Below are 18,628 nucleotides of genomic sequence, written 5' to 3' on the forward strand. Positions count from 1 at the left end.
CCGCTGGAACCCAATTGTATGCTATTTCTTGCAGATATCTGCTTAATTACACACAGAGTGTTCTATCCAGTGGACGGTGTTCCGTGAGCGTGTGGGGAGCAATCAGCAAAGATGGCCTTGGTCCCCTTGTGCGTCTGGAAGGGCCCTTCACTGCGTCACGGTACTGCGACGTCATCACTAGACACCTCGTTCCGTATGCGCTGGACGGTCCCTTCAGCGACGGCTGCTATTTTTTTCAACACGACCGCAGCCCGATCCATAAAGCACGTGTCGTCCAGTCATTGCTAGAAGAACATGCTGTTTGCCAGCTTGAGTGGCCTCCATGTGGCGCCGACTTGAATCCCATAGAAAATGTCTGGGGCATGTTGAAGAAACAGCTGTCCACACGAGCCAACCGCGGCCGCACGGCCGATACGCTGTGGCAAGCGATCGCACAAGAATGGGAAAGCCTGCGCGGTCGACCGGAGATTACTGAATCTTTGTACGAGTCGATGCCCACACGCGTCAATAACGTGCTAGAAAACGGCGGACATTTCACTTCCTACTAGATCATTGAGAGACCTATGTTTCATGACACTTCTGTAAATGTCTTGTGAATAAATTCATCCCCTTCAGACACGAATTATGATGCACTGTCTGCAAATGCGTCAAGTGCGCATGGCATCATTTCAAGACGCTCACTATTACATTCCAAGAAAGAAGACGAAGCAATGTGCTGTTTTGTGCGAGTTTCAGTAAAAAAAATTAATTAGCGTATAACTCATTATCTAATTATTCTGAAATCCGTCAGCTTCAATGCTTGCATAAAAAGAATCAACTATTAGGCCCGAAACGCATGCACACTTGCTTTTTCGGTTGTATTCGTGTCGACCGGAGAAAAAAAAATACTCTTGACGTTGGTCTTGGAACGCGGCACGTCGAACGATTGTCTAACATGGTAGTGTCTCCAGCAAAGTGATCATCTGCAGCAATACGCAGGACAATGAAGTTAACTGACCGCTAGTTGTCCCATCAGGAAGCGGACACGAATGTGCACACTGAGTTTTAGGTCATTTGAAGAAACACGTGGCGTGGGACGCGCCTCCGAAGTTCGAGTCCCCAAACGAGGACGCCGTATCGCAAAGGGTTATAAAAAGAGTCATCGCACCCGATTATTTCTTATTTTTCTAAATGTAACCACTATAGCAGCGCGGTGGTTCGGGCTTTGCGCAGCAAAACCTGGGCGCAGGCGATCAAATCCCGGCCGCTACTGTCACTTAGCGATGGGGGAGGAACGGAAAAATTCTGCCTACTGACTAAGCATCTGTGTCCCATGGCTGCCTCACCGCTCACTCACGCACTCACGAAAAAAAAAACAAAAAAAAAAAAAAACAGCGTGGCTACGCGAAAATAGAACTGATAACAGCCGAAGAATACGCTGTCTGATTACTTGTACTGATATTCTGCTCTCAAAATATAAGCAAGTAGCCCTGGCTAACAAAGAGCGCGTCACGTTGAAAGAGATAGGTAGAAAATATTTGCGCACAGTGCGAAAATAGACAGGCCATAGATTTAAGGAGGGATGCGTCTTCAACGTAGCGCTGCTGTCGATCGCTGGTGACGTAGCGGAAGTGTCGCGAAGAGGCTCTTGGCCACGCGCTCGCGTGGTCCGCAAACTTTTGTGGTTGACTGTACGTACACCGCATTTGCGACAGATCTAACTCAAGCCATCCTGCGATACAGCCAAACAAGCCATCACCGGGTGCACCGCCTATACCACCCGCAGACGAATGGCCTCACTGAGCACCTAAATAAGACCATCGCCGACATGCTGGCAACGTATACGTCGACGTCGAACACAAGGCGTGGGATGCCATCGTTCCGTACGTGACCTTCGCATACAATACGGCCGTGCAAGAAACGACGCACATGGCGCCGTTCAACCTGGTAGGAACCCGGCAACGACGCTTTACGCCATGCTACCGGACGGCATCTACGAAGACAATCTTGACGTTGCCACTTATTTGCAGCGTGCCGAAGAAGGTCGACAGCTCGCCCGCCTGCGCATCAAGAACCAGCAGAGGACCGACAGCCGGCACTACAATCTTCGACGACGCTACGTCGAGTATACCAGCCCGGCGACCGTTTTGGGTCTGGACTCCGATACGCCGACGGGGACTTAGCGAGAAACTGTTACACCGCTATTTCGGACCCTATAAGAGCATCCGACGTATTGGTGCATTGGACTATGAGGTCGTGCCAGACGGCATTTCGCAATCACAGCGGCGCCGCGCACGACCTGAAGCCATCCACGTGGTGCGTCTTTAGCCTTTATGCGCCCTCTGACGAACTTAGGGACTTTGTTTCTTTGTTGTTGTTTTATTTATTATGCGTGGTTTTGTTTTAGCTTTCGTGTGTGTTTGTAGCATCGGGACGATGCTTTTTACGGGGAGGGTATTGACACGTGTACATACTTATCTTTCAGCGATGACCGCTTTTCACCCTAATTCCTGACACACGGGCAAAAGTAAAGTCCTTTGCAGGAAACCCCTTTTGTTACTCTGAAGGACTCTTTGCAGAAAGCAGTTGCGCTGATGACACACGGCAGCGCACTAACTGCTTTAGGTGGTTCCTCAAACAAACGCCGCAAATAAAAAAAAAAAAACAAACAAAAAAAGCGCTGCTTGTTAAAGCAGCCAGAGAGAAAACATTTACAAGAAGCTGCACATGTAGAGTACATTTAGTGACTGTACAACCTAAGAACATTTTCCCCCCATTTTTGATGGCTTAAAATGCGCTTACTCGGAATTCAACATAGCGGCGCTAGCGACGTGTGCCGAGCTTTTGAGAGCATAGCTACAGTAAATCTTTACTGTTTGACAAATCACATTACCGCTAAAGATTATTACATTTTCCATTGTAAAAATATACTTACGGGGCACCGAAGTTACGTAACACGTTTTCGTATATTGATGAGCTGTGCACGCTGTATGCGAGAGTACACCTTTCCGCTCGAAAAGTAGATGCCCGATCTACTTTCCCGCAAAGGAACTTTGCCGGGAGGGAGATAGATACTCCTTTGTCGTGCGTCACTGCGCTGGAACGCCTTTCCGGTAGATGTCCCCTTACCTAATGGACTTTAGAGTGCCCGTGTGTCAGGGGTATAAACGTTATCGCTAGGCACAGGACGCGCCTGCATGTATCAGACGTTTGTCGAACGTTATCGATGCTTCTATCCGTTGTCTGTTGTCAGCGATGCTTACGTAATCTGACTGTAGGACCGACCCAAATTGCCTAGTAATTTCTGGAAGACACGCGGGCACCAGGGATTACTCCGGAACCTTCGATGACTCATGTATAAAAGCCGACGCGCTTCGCCGCTGATCGGATTTCGACGATCGCCGGCTGTGTTCGCCGCTATCGGTGTGCTTCGAGTGTAGCTTGCTTTTGTGGGCACAGGTTTGCCCAATAACGAATCAGTTTCGTCATACACAGTTTTACGACTGTTTGCTTCACCGTCACTACTACGTGACAATATAGTTGCTATCGAAATAACATTGACCCCTTTAAGCGCTGGTGCAGCGTTATAGTACCCCACGTGATCTCAATTTCTGGTATTTCTCGTATCGCATTCCAGCTTTTGATGCATGCGCGCCTCCAACTCCCCCACGCCTCCGCCCCCTACTCTTTTTTGGGAGACTGCATTTTGAATAAACCTTCAGCCAGGGCCTGTCCTGTTTGCTTCTCCCATTTCTGGTAGATTTAGTTCCACTGGACTCCACTGATGACGCGTTGGCCTGCCTGGGCGCTATTTGAACACGCTGACCAGGCGCGCGAATCCGTGTTGTAAACGGTAGTAGAATTAGTAATTGCTTGTTTATTTTCTATTTTTGGAATATAAAGGAATGGTCTAGCCTTTCTTCTCTGCACACAGCTGAATGGTGGCGAGCAATGAGAAAATAATCACGGAGAGAATATGCGAGAGAGGGGCACAGCGTCGAAAAAGAAAACTGTATGAACTGCACAAGAGTAACTATGCCGGCGATAAAGCTGTGGCGTAAGAACAACAGGCACGCGCGCTGCAACAGTTACTAAAATCACTCCGACAAAGTGAAGCAGAACTATGGGTAAATCAATGACCCAAGATCCTTTGTAGTTCCTTGCTTCATTACGTTTCAGTAAATATACTGCGCCGCACATACGGGCAATTAAGACAAGGAAAGAATACAGCGAGTGATACTTACGGCCCCAATATCGACATGGTCCGGGTCTCCTAATTCCATACGCCCCGCGAAGGCGAACTTGGTGACCTCGATGAGCCGGTGGAAGGTCTCGTCGTTGTCGGGCAAGCTCTTCACAGTGGGCGCCTCGGGATTTCGGTAGCTATCCATCACCGCGAGCATGAACGCTGCCAAGATGCCACCGGCAGGAGGTGGTGGCACCAACACGGTGATGTTGTCGTGGAGTACACGCCGGATAGCGTCCTCCACCCTGACGGTGTAAGACTTAAGGTCCTGGAGCGTGATCACACCACCTGGGTCCACACATGTCAAACGTCTGACATCGTGTGAAAAATGATCTTTGCATTCTTATCCAACCGCGCGATTACGTTTTTTTCACATACACGTGGAAAAAACACAATTAAAACATTAACAACTTGTCCTGAATAATGAACCCGATATTAGGATTCATCCATTGTTGCTAGTCTCATAATTTTCTTTCGTATCTATACTCGTTTGTAATTCCTGTCGTTTGAGAGGGACAGTGTTTTACAGCTTCATGTTGTAGAGTGACGGTGAGGAACCAGAAACAGTTGCAAAAGTGTGCGTTACGTGTCGAACTCCTTACCAGTGTGCGAACATGACCCCAGACAGGTCAGAAACACCCAAATCACGTGTACCGGGGATGGGGTGCACATTAAAGAACCCCAGGGGGCCGAGATTATTCTGGAGTCCTCCACTACGGCGTGCCTCATAACCATATCGAGGTTCTGACACACAGAACTCCGGCATTGAAATTTTTAATCACTCAAATCACAACCATTGCGGTGAGCACGGTTACTCGCGGGTGACGTGTGTCCACAATTTGTATGTGTGCGTTCCAGAGCAATCACTGCCGATTGCTGCAATCGGAATCGTTCCAATCGTTCCCCAGTGACCATGCTGCCACGCTTCCTCTCCTTCCATTTTCACCGCTCGGGGCGACCATGCTGCCAGTGGAAACGTTACGAAAATATGTTGAGTTTTCAAACTTCTTTGACTGCGTGAACCCGCCACCGATTCTCGCATCCCGTGGCGCTGCTGTCGCATTTTGCTCGGTCCGCACAGCGCGGATGGGGCGGCGAAGCACTTTCCGCGGCTGTTCACGTGCTTTGGCGGTGTGTATACATGCGCGTTTCACTGCAGTCTCGGTGCTTTTTGCGACACTCTTGTGTGCGTTGGATGCCATGTGCATTTTGAGGAGTTTACGGCATGTAACATCAAATTTTATTTGGCGACGCGAATGCATTTTGAAGCGCTGTTCCTGCAGCGGGAAACTGCCTTGAACGTGCAAGTAAAGTCTGCTCGCAAGCGAGCAAAGCTCATGCAGGTTTGAGCAGTCCACTTGTGATTTCGGCGCTCTAATGAAAGAAAAAATGCTAGCAGCATTTTTTTTTCATCCCGAAATAAAGTGCTTGCTCAGAGTCTGTAATATATTGTTACGGTAGGAAAGCAGACAATGTCAACCACGGAGAAGAGGACGAAGTGCTGTTCGTGGAAACAGCCTCTCTGTATTCTCAGCTGCTGTTTATCTATCTGCTGTAAATACACCTTGTAAATAGTTTATACCCGTGACATTTTTGGTGGAGGTGCTGGGTAGGTCGGCGAGGGCGAGCGGTGAAGCTGGGGCGCACGTGGCTGGCGACGTTGAGGCGAGGGCGAGCGAGTATAGCGGCGAGGAGAGGTAGCGGCGTCGGAAGCGTCGTATAGAAGCGACGGGGTGATGAACTGCGGGGATAACTTGAATTCCAGAATGTGTTTCGAGGCGGGGACGGCCAACGGCTACGGCAGTGACGGGAAACGTAACCCATTCGGCCGCAGCAGAAACAGATCGGCCTGTCATCAGGTGTACGCCAGTCCGATGGATTCCGCGCACTGTAGGGATAACAGGCACTGTAGGGTGGACTGTGATAGGACCGAGGCATAGGAGCAGGGCCGGTGTCAGGACGACTCAAGGAGCAGGCGCTGGGGAGGCTCATATTAGCGATCTCCTGGCGAACCACGGACTGGATCAGCAATATCGTCTCAGCAGTATTGGTCAAAAACGTCTGTTGAGGCGAGACAGGAAACGCTGCTTCGAGTTCGCGGCGCACAATGCGGGTCACATTTTCACTTGGTGGTGGCACGCTAGATTGGTCGGTTGGGTCGGTGCAAGAAGAGGTCGCGGCAGTATTTGGAAGCCGTGTGAACTGATTATGTATACGGCGGCTCTTCGCCTGCTCGAAACGGCGGCATTCCTTCATGATGGCGTCGACGGTCGATAAGTTTCTAAAGGCCAGAAGGTTGAATGCGTCGTCCGCGATGCCCTTGATAATGCGCCCAACCTTGCCCGCCTCTGGCATTGACGTGCCAATTTTATGACAGAGGGCGAGGACGTCCTGAATGTAGGAGACATACGACTCGCGGTGGCAGTTTGGGCACGCGTGGCGAGTTGTTGCTTGGCGGCTAGCTGTCGACCGGTCGGATTGCCAAAAACGTCGGAAAGCTTCTCTTTAAACAACTCCCAGCTGGTGAGCTCTTCCTCGTGTGTGTAATACCACGTTCGCGGTGTTTAGTCGAGGTAGAACACGACATTGGCCAGCATTATGGCCGGATCCCACCTGCTCATCTTGCTGACGCGCTCATACATCTTCAACCATTCTTCTACGTCAACACCATTGAGGCCGTTGAACTTGCCGGGGTCTTGCGGCTGAGGTAGAGCAACGTACTGGGTCTGCGTAGTCGGCGATGCAGCTGCAGACGCGGTGCCTGCCACTGGATGCATGTTCCCAGGCTGGGCGAGACGTCCGCTGCGGACGTCTCGCCCAGCCGGACATTATATCTCGCCCGGACAATATATCAAGAAGGCAGATTTATTCCAACTATTCTAAAAGAAGTGCACCAATTGGCCTGCTGACTACCATAACTGTTGATTAGTAGCAACTATTAGTACGAATTATTGAGTGTAATTATAATGATTAATGAATATAATGAATAAATAGTATTAATGAGCAACACCTGATTAGTAGAGCGCAGCGGGCTGCAGGGCTGCTGAGGCCCTGGACTATTAAGCACTCCAAAACAGTGCACTCCGGGGGAGCGCAGCATTATTTTAACAGCTCAGTAAGTTTTTCAATCTGCTAAACGCGAGGCTATCCAAACATTAAAAAATTGTCGTAGTTTCACCCGGAAGGCGAAACACCAATTCCGATAGTAAATTAGTAGAGAGCTATACGGAGTAAGGATAGTAGTTTTTTATCAGCTGTATCAAATTGGACATGCAGCAGCACCAGCAACGCGCAGAACTGTTGCCGACGCCGTCGGCGTTTTGCCCGCGTTCGCACCGAACGCGCGCGGCGTTTTTATATAAATACGTATTTGGTGCCGCAGCTAAACGTCGCCTCCCCTCCTTCCCTCCAGTCCCCCCACTTCCTTTCGCGCGACGGAAAAGTTGCGTTTGCTCTCTATATATGGAAAGGAGGAAAGAGACGCTTAATTCTGCAGCCCTTCAGGAACGGACGAGAACCGGCGTATTCAGCATGGTATGGCCGATGGCAGAAATACGCATCTTTTCCCAACCTAAACCTCTACTACTACTGCAGCCCTTCAGGGAGCACGGCGCAGAACGCGCGTTTGCTCTCCGACGTGCGTTCGCTCCCCGTGAAAGCGCGCGTCCCTCGCGCCCTTTCACTCGCACATACAGCGTCCGGAGCGCGGCGATGATTTCATCGCCGTTGACGTCATACGGAACCTCACGGCGACGCCGACGGCAGAAATCTGCTTTGGAGTGTCCATATAATTGCTATCGCAATAAAAAATCAAAGCACCTTTCTTAAAGATGGTTGCATGCGAAGCTTTCTCCCATGCAAACTGAATCAAAGTCCAAAGCCAACGACCACGCAACAAACCCAAGAAATGCTGAGCGACCCGATGCGATGCACGTGATTAGATTGCTTGTTTACGATTGCATTTTTGGACGTTGAAGTTCAATAAAGGCACATAATGTTAAGTTCCATAGCCTTTATTTTAGATCATGTAGCCTGATTACACGCACACACTCACACATTCACAGACAAATCCACACTTGCACCGTATTGCCTTGCAATCTCTATGGTAGACGGTCAGAGGTTCTGCCGTTGCCGACAAACGAGATCGGCCTTACGGGCCCGATCGAGCTCGCGCTTACGTTCGCGTACGGGAGCCTCTTCTACGTGAACTGCACCTGTGGCCTACCCATGGTGACGGCCGGGAATGCATTGCGTGACGCGCATAATGCAATCTATACAGTTCGCCTGGGTAGCGTGGCGTCGCAGTTCCCATTGTTGTTAGCGGTGAAACTGCGAGTGTAAACTGTTGTGTTCTACGAGACGCATGTCGTGCGCCGTTGTTCTATTGTGTTCGCAGATAGTTCAATTGTGCAAGTTGGCTTTCGTACAGTGCGTTTTCGGCGCTAATGGACGATTCAGTAAGACATAGAAAGCCTCGCTTTAAAAAAGGCGTCGGTATTGCCGCTTTAAAAAAGACGTTCGCAAGTTGCGATGTCGAAGGATCCGAGCGCCTTCGCCAACGCAGAGCTGCACCCACGTAGAGCTGGATATATAGATGGATGAATGGATAGATGCTATGAGCGTTTTCTTTGAAACGGGGTGGTGGGTTGCGCCACCAAGCTCTTGTTTTATTGCGATAGCAATTATATGGACATTCCAAAGCAGATTTCTGCCGTCGCCGTCGCCGTGAGGCTTCGTATGACGTCAATGGAGATGAAATCGTCGCCGCGCGCCGCCGAACGCTGTATGTGCGAGTGAAAGGGCGCGAGGGACGCGCGCTTTCACGGGGAGTGAACGCACGGCGGAGAACAAACGCGCGTTCTGTGCCGTGATCCCTTAAGGGCTGCAGAAGTAGGCGTCTCTTTCCTCCTTTACAATCACCAAATATGTAGAGCAAACGCGCCTTCTTCTGACGCACGAAAGGCCGTGGGGGGGGGGGGGGGGAGGGGGGGGGAAGGGAGGTGACGTTTAGCTGCGGCACCAAGTGCCTATTTATATCAGAGGCTCCGGCAACAGTCACCAACGCCGCACGCATTTTGTGCGAACGCTGGCAAAACGCCGACGGCGTCGACAACAGCTCTGCGTGTTGCCGGTGCTGCTGCATGTCCAAGTTTATACAGCTGATAAAGCTACTATCATTACTCCGTAGTAGCTCTCTACAAATTTGCTATCGCAATTGATGCTTCGCCTTTCAGGTGAAACTGCGACAACTTTTTTATTTTGCCTAATGTCCTACCTACATTAAAAAAAACACACAGTGCAAAGAATTTCAAGCATCAAACGTTTTGAACCCTTACTGGGAACTCTGTATTTGTAATTCTCCGTTGTTTGTGGTCTCCCTACTTTTCTGCCACCAAACCTCCAATCGCCTCTTACTAATCTCTATAGCGGACATGTTTACTTTCCAGCTGCTATTCCTGAACCCAAGGGCTTTAAGGAGGCCAGAGGAGCCTAAATTGGCAGCTGGGTAGATATCTTCACATTCCAATAAAGCATCTTCCATCGTGTCTCTAGCTTTACCGGCCCGCACATGCGGATTCGTCCTTGGTGTACCTAGCTTTATAACTACGCGTTCTAAGGCATCCTGATCTCGCTTCGAAAAGTAAGGAGCTTCACTTTGAGTTAACATGAATTGTTTCTTTCCTGATTTAGTTTTTTTCCTTTGAGGTAGTTAGGCATAGCAGGTTTCTTTTCCATTGCCGCCACCCATAATCTTGTCTCAGCCTCCCTCACTTTGCGTTTGACCATAGCCTCCTATATTTTTTCTATGATTTGACGCTCTTTGTTGCCGTGTTGCTGACCATACCGGTCGCGTATTTGCTGGTAAGCTTCCTAGTTCTTTTCCTCCACTGTGAGTCAATGTTTTGCCTGTACAAATACCTAATACTCTTGCACCCCATCTACTTTCTTCCATTTTCCTCAGTAGTTCTTCAAAATCAATTTTACTGTGAGACTCCCTTGCTTCAAAATTTGTCCAGCCCATATCACCCTGCACAGCTTCATTAGTAGTCTTCCCGTGAGCGCCCAATGCGAGGCGTCCCACTGACCTTTGGTTGCCATCGAGTACTGATTGTGCCCCTGACTTCAAGCAAACAACCGCATTTCCAAATGTAAGCCCTGGAACCATTACACCTTTCCACATACCCCGGAGCACCTCGTACCTATTGTATCCCCATAGCGCTCTGTGTTTCATTATGGCTGCATTTATCTTCCATTTTGCGATTATTGTTTTTTCCTGTGTCTCCAGATATCTATCACTTTCGTTTTGTATTCGTTTACACGAGGTATTTCCTGGCCCTGTATTAACAGTCTGTTCAATGCTTTCATTGAATACTATAAAAATAGATTTTCTAACGCTAAATTGTAACCCTAAATTGTCACATTCTTCTCCACAGATATCAGCCAGACGGTGCATATCACTTTGCTTGTTAGCAAGCAACACAATGTCGTCCGCATAAAATAAACCTGGAAGCTGCTGCTCAACTATTGTGCCGGCTTGTTTGTATGTGAGGATAAACATGACATTGATCCCTTCTAGCGCCCTTTCCATCCTTGCCATGTACACCATAAACAGCAGCGGGGATAAGGGCAACCCTTGTTGATATCAACTTTATCCTCGCTCCTCATCCCTTTCCATTCAACGCAGACTGCATTATCTGGGCAAATCTCCCTCAAAAGCAGTATACAGTCGTTGCCTATACCTTCCCCTTCCACAATATCCCACAAAATCTTGCGCTCTTCGTTGTCATAAGCTCCGGTGATGTCGAAAAAGCCACATGTAATTGTCTCCTTTATTTTCTGGAAATTTCTATGCACTGAGGGAGAACAAATAAGCCATCGTCCAGACGCCTACCGATTCTGAAGCAATTCTGAAGGTCTCCCAATCTGCCATTTTGTTCTGCCCATGCTTGCACCTGTTTATTACCGATGTAATGGTCAACGGTCCATACGAGTGAATTCTATCTTTTTCCCCATTATCTTTATAAATTAAGTTCATTTTACTTTGTCGCGAACTGTATGGTATTCACTTATCTTGTAAGCATTTTTCTACTGCTTTCAACAGAGCATCCCTACTTTTTGGTCCTAGCTAATTAATCACCTTAACGCGAACCTCGTCTAAACGCGTGGCTGAGCGTTTAGGAATTTTCCTTTCTTTCTGTTTCTTCCAGTGGAAATTACTCAGCTCCAGCTCCTTTTCCGTCTGGTTCTCGTTAATTCCTTTTTTTCTCCCCAGAGACCACCTCGCCATTCCCGTGAAATCATTCGGCTGTTATTTTTCGAACATAATGTAATGCCGCAATCCCTTCTAGCTTGTTTCCATCTTCGTCAAGGATATGTTGTTGTACTGTTCCCGACTTCCTACTAATAAGTTAATGTGGTTCCAAAATATTCTAGGTGCAGCCTTCTTTTTCTCACGTATTACTGACAGCCAACGTTAACTTCGACCTTTTTATCTTTGCTTGAACTAATATTTGAGCCATGGCGTTTTTCCCGTGGTATATTTCCCATTTTCTGTATATTTCATCCTGCGGCAACTGTGCATTTTTTGCCTGCCCGTGTTCTCGTGATGCTTTCTTTCTTTCGTCGATCGCCTCCCATACCTCCACCAGCTTTTCGGCTTCCCTTTTACTTTCCAACAAGCATGTTGCTTTTCTTTTCTCATTTCTCTCATCATTACACTTACAAGCTCTCTATATTCCCACTACTTGCTTGGCCATTTGTCAAGTTCTTTCTCGACTCTTGTGACTGTATTTGCTATTTGTTGAGCGTCCAAATTTGGACTGGTCATTATTCGTTCCTTTCTCTCTTTCCCAACTACATATCCCATTTTCAAAATGATGCGTTTATGGTCACTCCCTATGCTGCTTTGCCCTTCCTCGTCAATGAGAATTTCCCCTTTCAACTTATCATAAATTCCTTCTTTCATCAGACAGTAATCGATGGCCGATTGTCTATTTCCGCCTCCCCACGCAATCTTGCCATCACATTTAGGCCCCGTATTCACGATAACGGGGTTATGTTGCTCACAGAGATCTAGCATTAACTTCCCGTTGTTGTCGGTATAACCGCCTAGATCCATTCATGTCACCCAACAGGATAATTTCGTCCTCATTCTCGAAATTCTTAATATCCGCACTTAGGCATTCCACTAACTCTTGACATTTTTGCAATTTTTACCTGCCCGTAATACGTCACGCCCAGCCAAGTTTTGTTTCCACTGAGTGTGCCTGATAGCCAAAGGTGCTCTTGATACATTGAACTTATTCTTTCCCATTTGGCCCCCTGATGTATGAGCATTCCGATTCCCCCTCCCTTTCTTTCCAATTTAGTTCGGTTGCACCCTTCCCAGACATAATGCTCAATCATTGGTGGCTCTTCTAAGCCTCTAAGGTGTGTTAACATAACTGCATACACACCTATTTGTTTTCTATTTAGCTGTTTCTCAATCTCTAACAACTCCTTTCTTCTGCCGCCCTGCATGTTTATGTAACCTATAGCACAGCCAACGCTTTCTCGTTTTTCTGTTTTTGCCGGTGATGGTAGTCAGCGGTTCCCCTAAGGGACCGTCTTCATTACTGCTCCCCCTGGCGTCCTGAGCGCCTGTGGGCCCCCTAAAGAAGCAACTGCACGACCAGCAAGTCGCCAGCTACATTCGGCGCTCCCGCCATCTGGCGGCAAGTCAAGGCACGGAGGCTTGCCTCATTTTCTTTATCATTTCGGTTTTGTTAAAGAGAAAACGTTGTCAGCGCGTGCACAATAAAGCTCGTGGGTGGATATCTTTTTTTCGATAAACCTCAGTTGCAAGTGAGCTTCTTTTGTATTCATCTTCCTTTCCATGCCACTTTAGCTCTCGTCATTGCACAAAAATACGAGAGTACGCTCGGCGCTCGCCAGAGTGCTGTGCCCGTACCCAGCGGTCGCTTTCGTGTTCACTGTCAATGAACTTGTGACTACATTATCGTATCTGTTATTCGCATGTTTATTTTCTCAAAGCATAGCTGTGTCCAACATATGAGAGGGTGAGGTAGGACTGTGATATGTCGACTAGGGACGCATTCGGTGTTAAAATTGCAAAGGGGCAACTGTTTTCTACAGCTGTATACCTTCGATCAATGTACTTTCATTGCAACAGCGTTGCTTAGTACAGATAAGAAACAGTGCCACATCTTAAAACACAATATAATCGTCTATATTACTGACCGTTTCTTTGTATGTCATCAGCAAACATCTTGCCCACAGAGCCACCATAGAAGGCTTGATGGCCTTCCCGAGCAATGGTAGCCAAGGTATCGGCCAGCACTGGCATCCGGAGGGTCTCGTTGATGACCATCGTCGTCCTGTTCTCGGGGTTCAATCGGCTGCAGAACACTTCGCTGCGTATACGCCACAAAGCTGTTGAATGGATGCTTTTCTCAGAGCACATAGAGACGATTTAACGGGAACCGCTTTCACATGAATGCGACACTAGCACGTCCCGTCATGTCGTTAACGCATCGCATTCATACAATCGCGGATAACGGCACTGGGAAGACGTTATTGCCTTACTGCGCCACATGGATGTAGGTTGAGCGAGTGAAGTCGCCCCTCGCGAACTCATACAAATGGCTCGCGCATCTTGTGAGGGGGAGAACGTGGCGCCTGCCGTTTCCTCTGCTTCGCTCACATGCTCTACAGTGCTACACATTTGCGAATAAGCCCGGCCCTAAAGTCATTTTGACCCTAGAGATAAAGTTTGATTGATTGATTTGCAGGAACGATTTAACTGAGGCAGTTTTTATTGTAGCTGTCAGCCGGTACGCATGTTATTAATGCCCTCGGCAGAGCTTAAAATTCTCCACAGTGCTTCGGCAACGATGGGAGACATACCAGTCTCTGCTACAAGGAAATGCATCTCAACTTTTTATGAAGGCGCATACCGAAAAAAGATGATTTTTTTTATGTAAATAGAAACGGCCAGCTCTACCTGGGGTGCCGTGAGCAATATAGAGCAAGAGCCGTGACCAAGAATCGATGTAAGCGAATCGATGTAAGTGAAGTTTTCTGTGCTGTTTGATTTATTTGATTATATGTAGCGGTGATGTTGACGGCGAATGTTTGATTTCTTCAACGTTTAGTCCAACACGAGTGCTGTGAGTTGATGTTAAATGTTACCTTGCTTGCACCACTGCTGTTTGCGTAGTACAGGGGGATGTGTTTGCTTGAAGCGTTGTTGTGCGCCATACGTCATAACCCAGGCAGCACAACCAGGCTGGCCCCAGCACGGCAATATCACGGCAAACACCGGCACAAATATAGGCCCGAAACCGGCAGCGCTACCCGCGTCAAGAATGGCCCAGCGCGGCAATGCCACTAAAGGGCCTATTTCGGCCATTGTGTGGCAGCGCCAATACAGGCAGATAGCCGGCTCTGCCGTTCATTGCCATTCTAGTGTCCCACCTTGCCTACTGGCAGCGCCGGTATTGGTCAATAGCCGGCTCTGCCGCTTTTAGTCAATTTATTGTCCCGCATTACCCACTGGCATGGCCATATTGGCAGATTGTGATGTATGTGGGCGATGCCGTTATTTATTACGATTTTAAATTACGCAAATATTGCATGGTAGCTCGATGCAACATGCCATGATCTACTATAAAATCACCAAATAATATACACAATTTCTTTATTGGTCTTAAAATAGGTTGATACAGACTGTCGCTCGTATCCCCAATCCTGTGGGCCACCTACGAAAACTTTGTTTATGACGCTACGGGGGGTTGAGCCGCTTCGGCGTAGTGCCGCCTTCTGCTATTAGCATAGTCGACGGCGCCTGGCAGCCACATTCTTATGAAGTCTTGCGCTTGATTGATGTCGATTTCTGCGTCTCTCAGGCACCATCTGCATACAACACATATACCTTTATTATCCAAACACTGTCAGCAGTGCATAATATAAGCAAAAGGCACAAAACTGAGAAATTAAATGCATATCACCTGTTCCCACTCTGCATGGCCCATGATGGCGTTCATTATATTGAAGGCAACCTCCCACAGATATGATTTCTCCATCCAAACAAGTTGTAGAAGCTGAAAAAAAGAAGCAGAAATACGCAAAAATTAGGTACGAAATGCCGCTGCATCAAAATATGCGACATTTGTTCTAACTAGCCAATTATGATGAATTATGCCTTCATCACAAGACTTCTCGTAAGTGTTTGTGGGTAGCTGTAGTTAGCCTTTGGCAATGCGTAAGCTTTTAGAACAGAGGTAGCAAAGAAAGGGTGCATTGTTTCATGATAAACACCTAAGCAAGCTGCAATACAACAGGTTATACTTTTGCTGGAAGTTCTCAACACCAGTCAGCTCGCAGAATGTACTTCCTGAGTAAGGAATTACGACAATCCAACTTTGGTCGTCTTGAGTGTACCAGCCGAAATGTGCCGTGCTGCGTGTTTTCAAACAGACAGTGCGTTTCAGCTGACGCTGAAGCGGTGCAGCACCGTCTACCTGCATAGTAAAAAGTGGCCGTACATTATCTCTGTAAAAAAAGAAAATACACGTAGGAAATGCACTTAGTTGAAACACTATACTTGAGAATAAAAAGAATACAATTGTACTTACCTTGCGATAATTGAGTTTATTTCGCAGTAAATGCAGTTTAGCAACGTTTGGCTAGTTGTTCATGTTTCACCCAATAGCAGTGTGGAACCAAGCTTGTAGTGGCGAAGACCAAGCCGCTGGTACTGAACACGTTGCTGGACAAGTTGATGCATGCTTCGCAAGCAAAACATGGTGCACGAAATGTGGGCTACGACAGCTCACAGGCAGAAGCAGAATGTGTACGGGTCCTTCGTCCTCCAAGAGACCGAGAGTCACCACGTTTTTTTGGAAGCGGGCGAGGTCCGCGCAGGGAGCAACAAATTTGGCAGGGCATTATTCACGCTTCTTTGTGCACCCATCCGGTTCTGATTAGCAACGCAGGCTCGGCTGTGCGCATTATAGACCGTGCGTACCTTCGACACTGCAAAGCGAGGGGACGCAGGGAACACGTGGTGAGAGTGAAACACATTCTTGGTATTTTGACGTCACTTCGCCTGATAGTAGTGAAGAACGACACGCGCACGTTTTTTTATTCTTTTATTCATTTTTTTCCCAAAAGCTGCTGCGGCTGAAGGAGCAGTAGCACTTGTGCTGATTTTATTATATATTATAGCTGAAATGTAAAACATGACAAATGGACCTGTAGAACAACTCAAAGTGATCAATGAATGTTTTCATCGTTATTTCTTTTTTTGCACTCATTATCCCAGGAGAACGGTAGAGCAAGACAACATGTGCGCAAAGGGGTAGTCCGGCGCACAGCATCACTTGCTAACATGCCCCCATGGATTTCTTGCTTCTAGTTAAATAATACAACTTCCCCCCTTCGGAAAAAAAAATGAATAGACACATAGGAGCGGCAGCCGTATCTAAGAAACCTCGCGACAATACACTACGCGGCGCATAACATATAAGTGAAGCCCAAAAAGCGAGTACAAGGATCTCGTTCAAGTTCGACATATTAATTTACTTAATTATGTTAGTATAGTATCAAAGCCCGAAGGCTTTACATAAAAAAGCGGGTAGTTTTTTTTTTCTTTTCATAAACAAGAAAGCTTCAAACGTGGCCGCTGCGAGAAGAAACGTAGGTGAGAGGTTCAAAAATATGTCCTTTAAGCAGCGGGAGTAATAAAATAAATCGTAATAAACAAACACAAGCGAGATCGCATATGGCGACAAGGTAAACCAAGCGATGATTTTGTAGAAGCCGCATTGGCTACACGTGAGTAATTATATGTAACAAAACAAGGACGGCAAGGTTTTGGGCACTTTCGAGAGTTGCGAGACAGAACTGGTGTACTCGAAGATCTGAGAACCCACCATAGATTTATAAAAGCTTCCCATGAAGAAAATTTTGGCGCAAGAAACCAAACATGTGGTTGGCATTGGTAAATTGAAAACTCAATATACATATTCCAAAAATGTTATGTGTGATGTGTATACCGAGATATTTATCTACAAGAGGAAGAAGTTACCAGAGGTGTGTCGTTGAGGGTGCAAGTGGGAGCCTGAATTTAATAAGGAATAAGGAAGCTTATGTATGCCTCCTTGCAAAGTCAAAACAACGATAGATTTATTTATTAGCTCATATAAGATGCAAACGTCAGCAAAAATTTATTCAAATCTGTGTTGCTCTCACAAAAAGAGTTCACCTACTTGAAAAACGTATATACATTGAGTATTTTTTTTCTTTATACTTGTGCCACTTTTTAATCAGAAATTAATTTCATTCAGTAGCTTACATATTTATCCAGTAGCGTTCATTTTCTTTTTTTCCCATTCTAATTTCCTGTATTCTCCTTAATCTTAGCCTCGTTCTTCGTTCGCAGTCCTAGGTCGGTAACTTCAACTCTTTCAGCCATCCGTCAAGGTTCGGAATGGCACGGCGGGCCACGAACATTCCTGTTTTTTTTTTCTGTTCCCTTCCAACGGAGAGCGCCTGACCAAGACCTTTCTCTTCACTCCCCCCATCCCACCCCCGTATATCTCTTGTGGCGTTGTCTCTGTTCTCCGCCTTCCCCTTTCTCTTCAGTGTAGATATATTTGGCGTCGTGCACGATAAGCATTTCATTGTAAGTTAGCGTTGGGCTTGTCTCTTCTATTGGCTGTTTTTTGTTTTAGAAATATGCACCAATAGCCCAGCAGAAACCTCTTCTTCAACATGGCGCCATTTCCTTTTTTCCCCGGTTCTTTCTGCGGGAAGGAATTTACGCCTACTGTGCCAGTTGGTCTGAAAAAAATCATCTGGCATTAAAAAAAAAAAAAAAAAAAAAGCACGCACGACAGAGTTTTCCGGGAAAGGCTCGGAATGGCGCGACGGGCCACGAACATTCCTGTTCTTAATAACTATATTGAAGCTGGCCACAGGAGACATAACTGCACAGTTCGATATGCACTTTATGCAGAAAAATAATATAGGGATAAGTCATCCAAAATGCCTTTTATTGTACTGGTATAGATGATTGCACCATAAGGTTATGCAGTATTTTGAAATTCACTACCCGCAACACTACTTAAACGACGCACATCTAAGCGCACATGCTTTTTAATTATATACCCCCTTGCATTTGTTATTACGCCTATCGAGGATGCACACGGCAAGCGCGCATTGACGCATTATAATGGAGTGCCCTTGTGCCACTTGTTAACAATGTCCGATCGAATGATTCAACACAATAAATACAATTACGCGAAAGTTAACAGCCTTTGTAATAAAACGAAAAAAAATGTGCAGAACTTAATAAGAAAAAAAAATACCAGAGTGATCTCGTTGCAGTTGGCGTGTGCG

At 47.0% G+C, this 18,628-nt stretch overlaps 1 protein-coding gene across 1 annotated transcript in view; it reads right to left on the bottom strand.

The window, feature by feature from the left end:
• Positions 1 to 18,628, bottom strand: part of LOC119432637 (glutathione hydrolase 1 proenzyme) — a 67,323-nt gene that overhangs the window by 25,608 nt on the left and 23,087 nt on the right. The window contains exons 4-5 of the mRNA XM_037699796.2: positions 13,466 to 13,638; positions 4,224 to 4,513 (exon numbers count right to left, since the gene is read on the bottom strand). Of these exons, the coding sequence (XP_037555724.2) occupies positions 4,224 to 4,513; positions 13,466 to 13,638 (463 nt within the window). The remainder of the gene's footprint in view (positions 1 to 4,223; positions 4,514 to 13,465; positions 13,639 to 18,628) is intronic.

This window comes from Dermacentor silvarum, chromosome 11 (genome assembly GCF_013339745.2).
Source record: "Dermacentor silvarum isolate Dsil-2018 chromosome 11, BIME_Dsil_1.4, whole genome shotgun sequence".
Classification (NCBI taxonomy): domain Eukaryota; kingdom Metazoa; phylum Arthropoda; class Arachnida; order Ixodida; family Ixodidae; genus Dermacentor; species Dermacentor silvarum.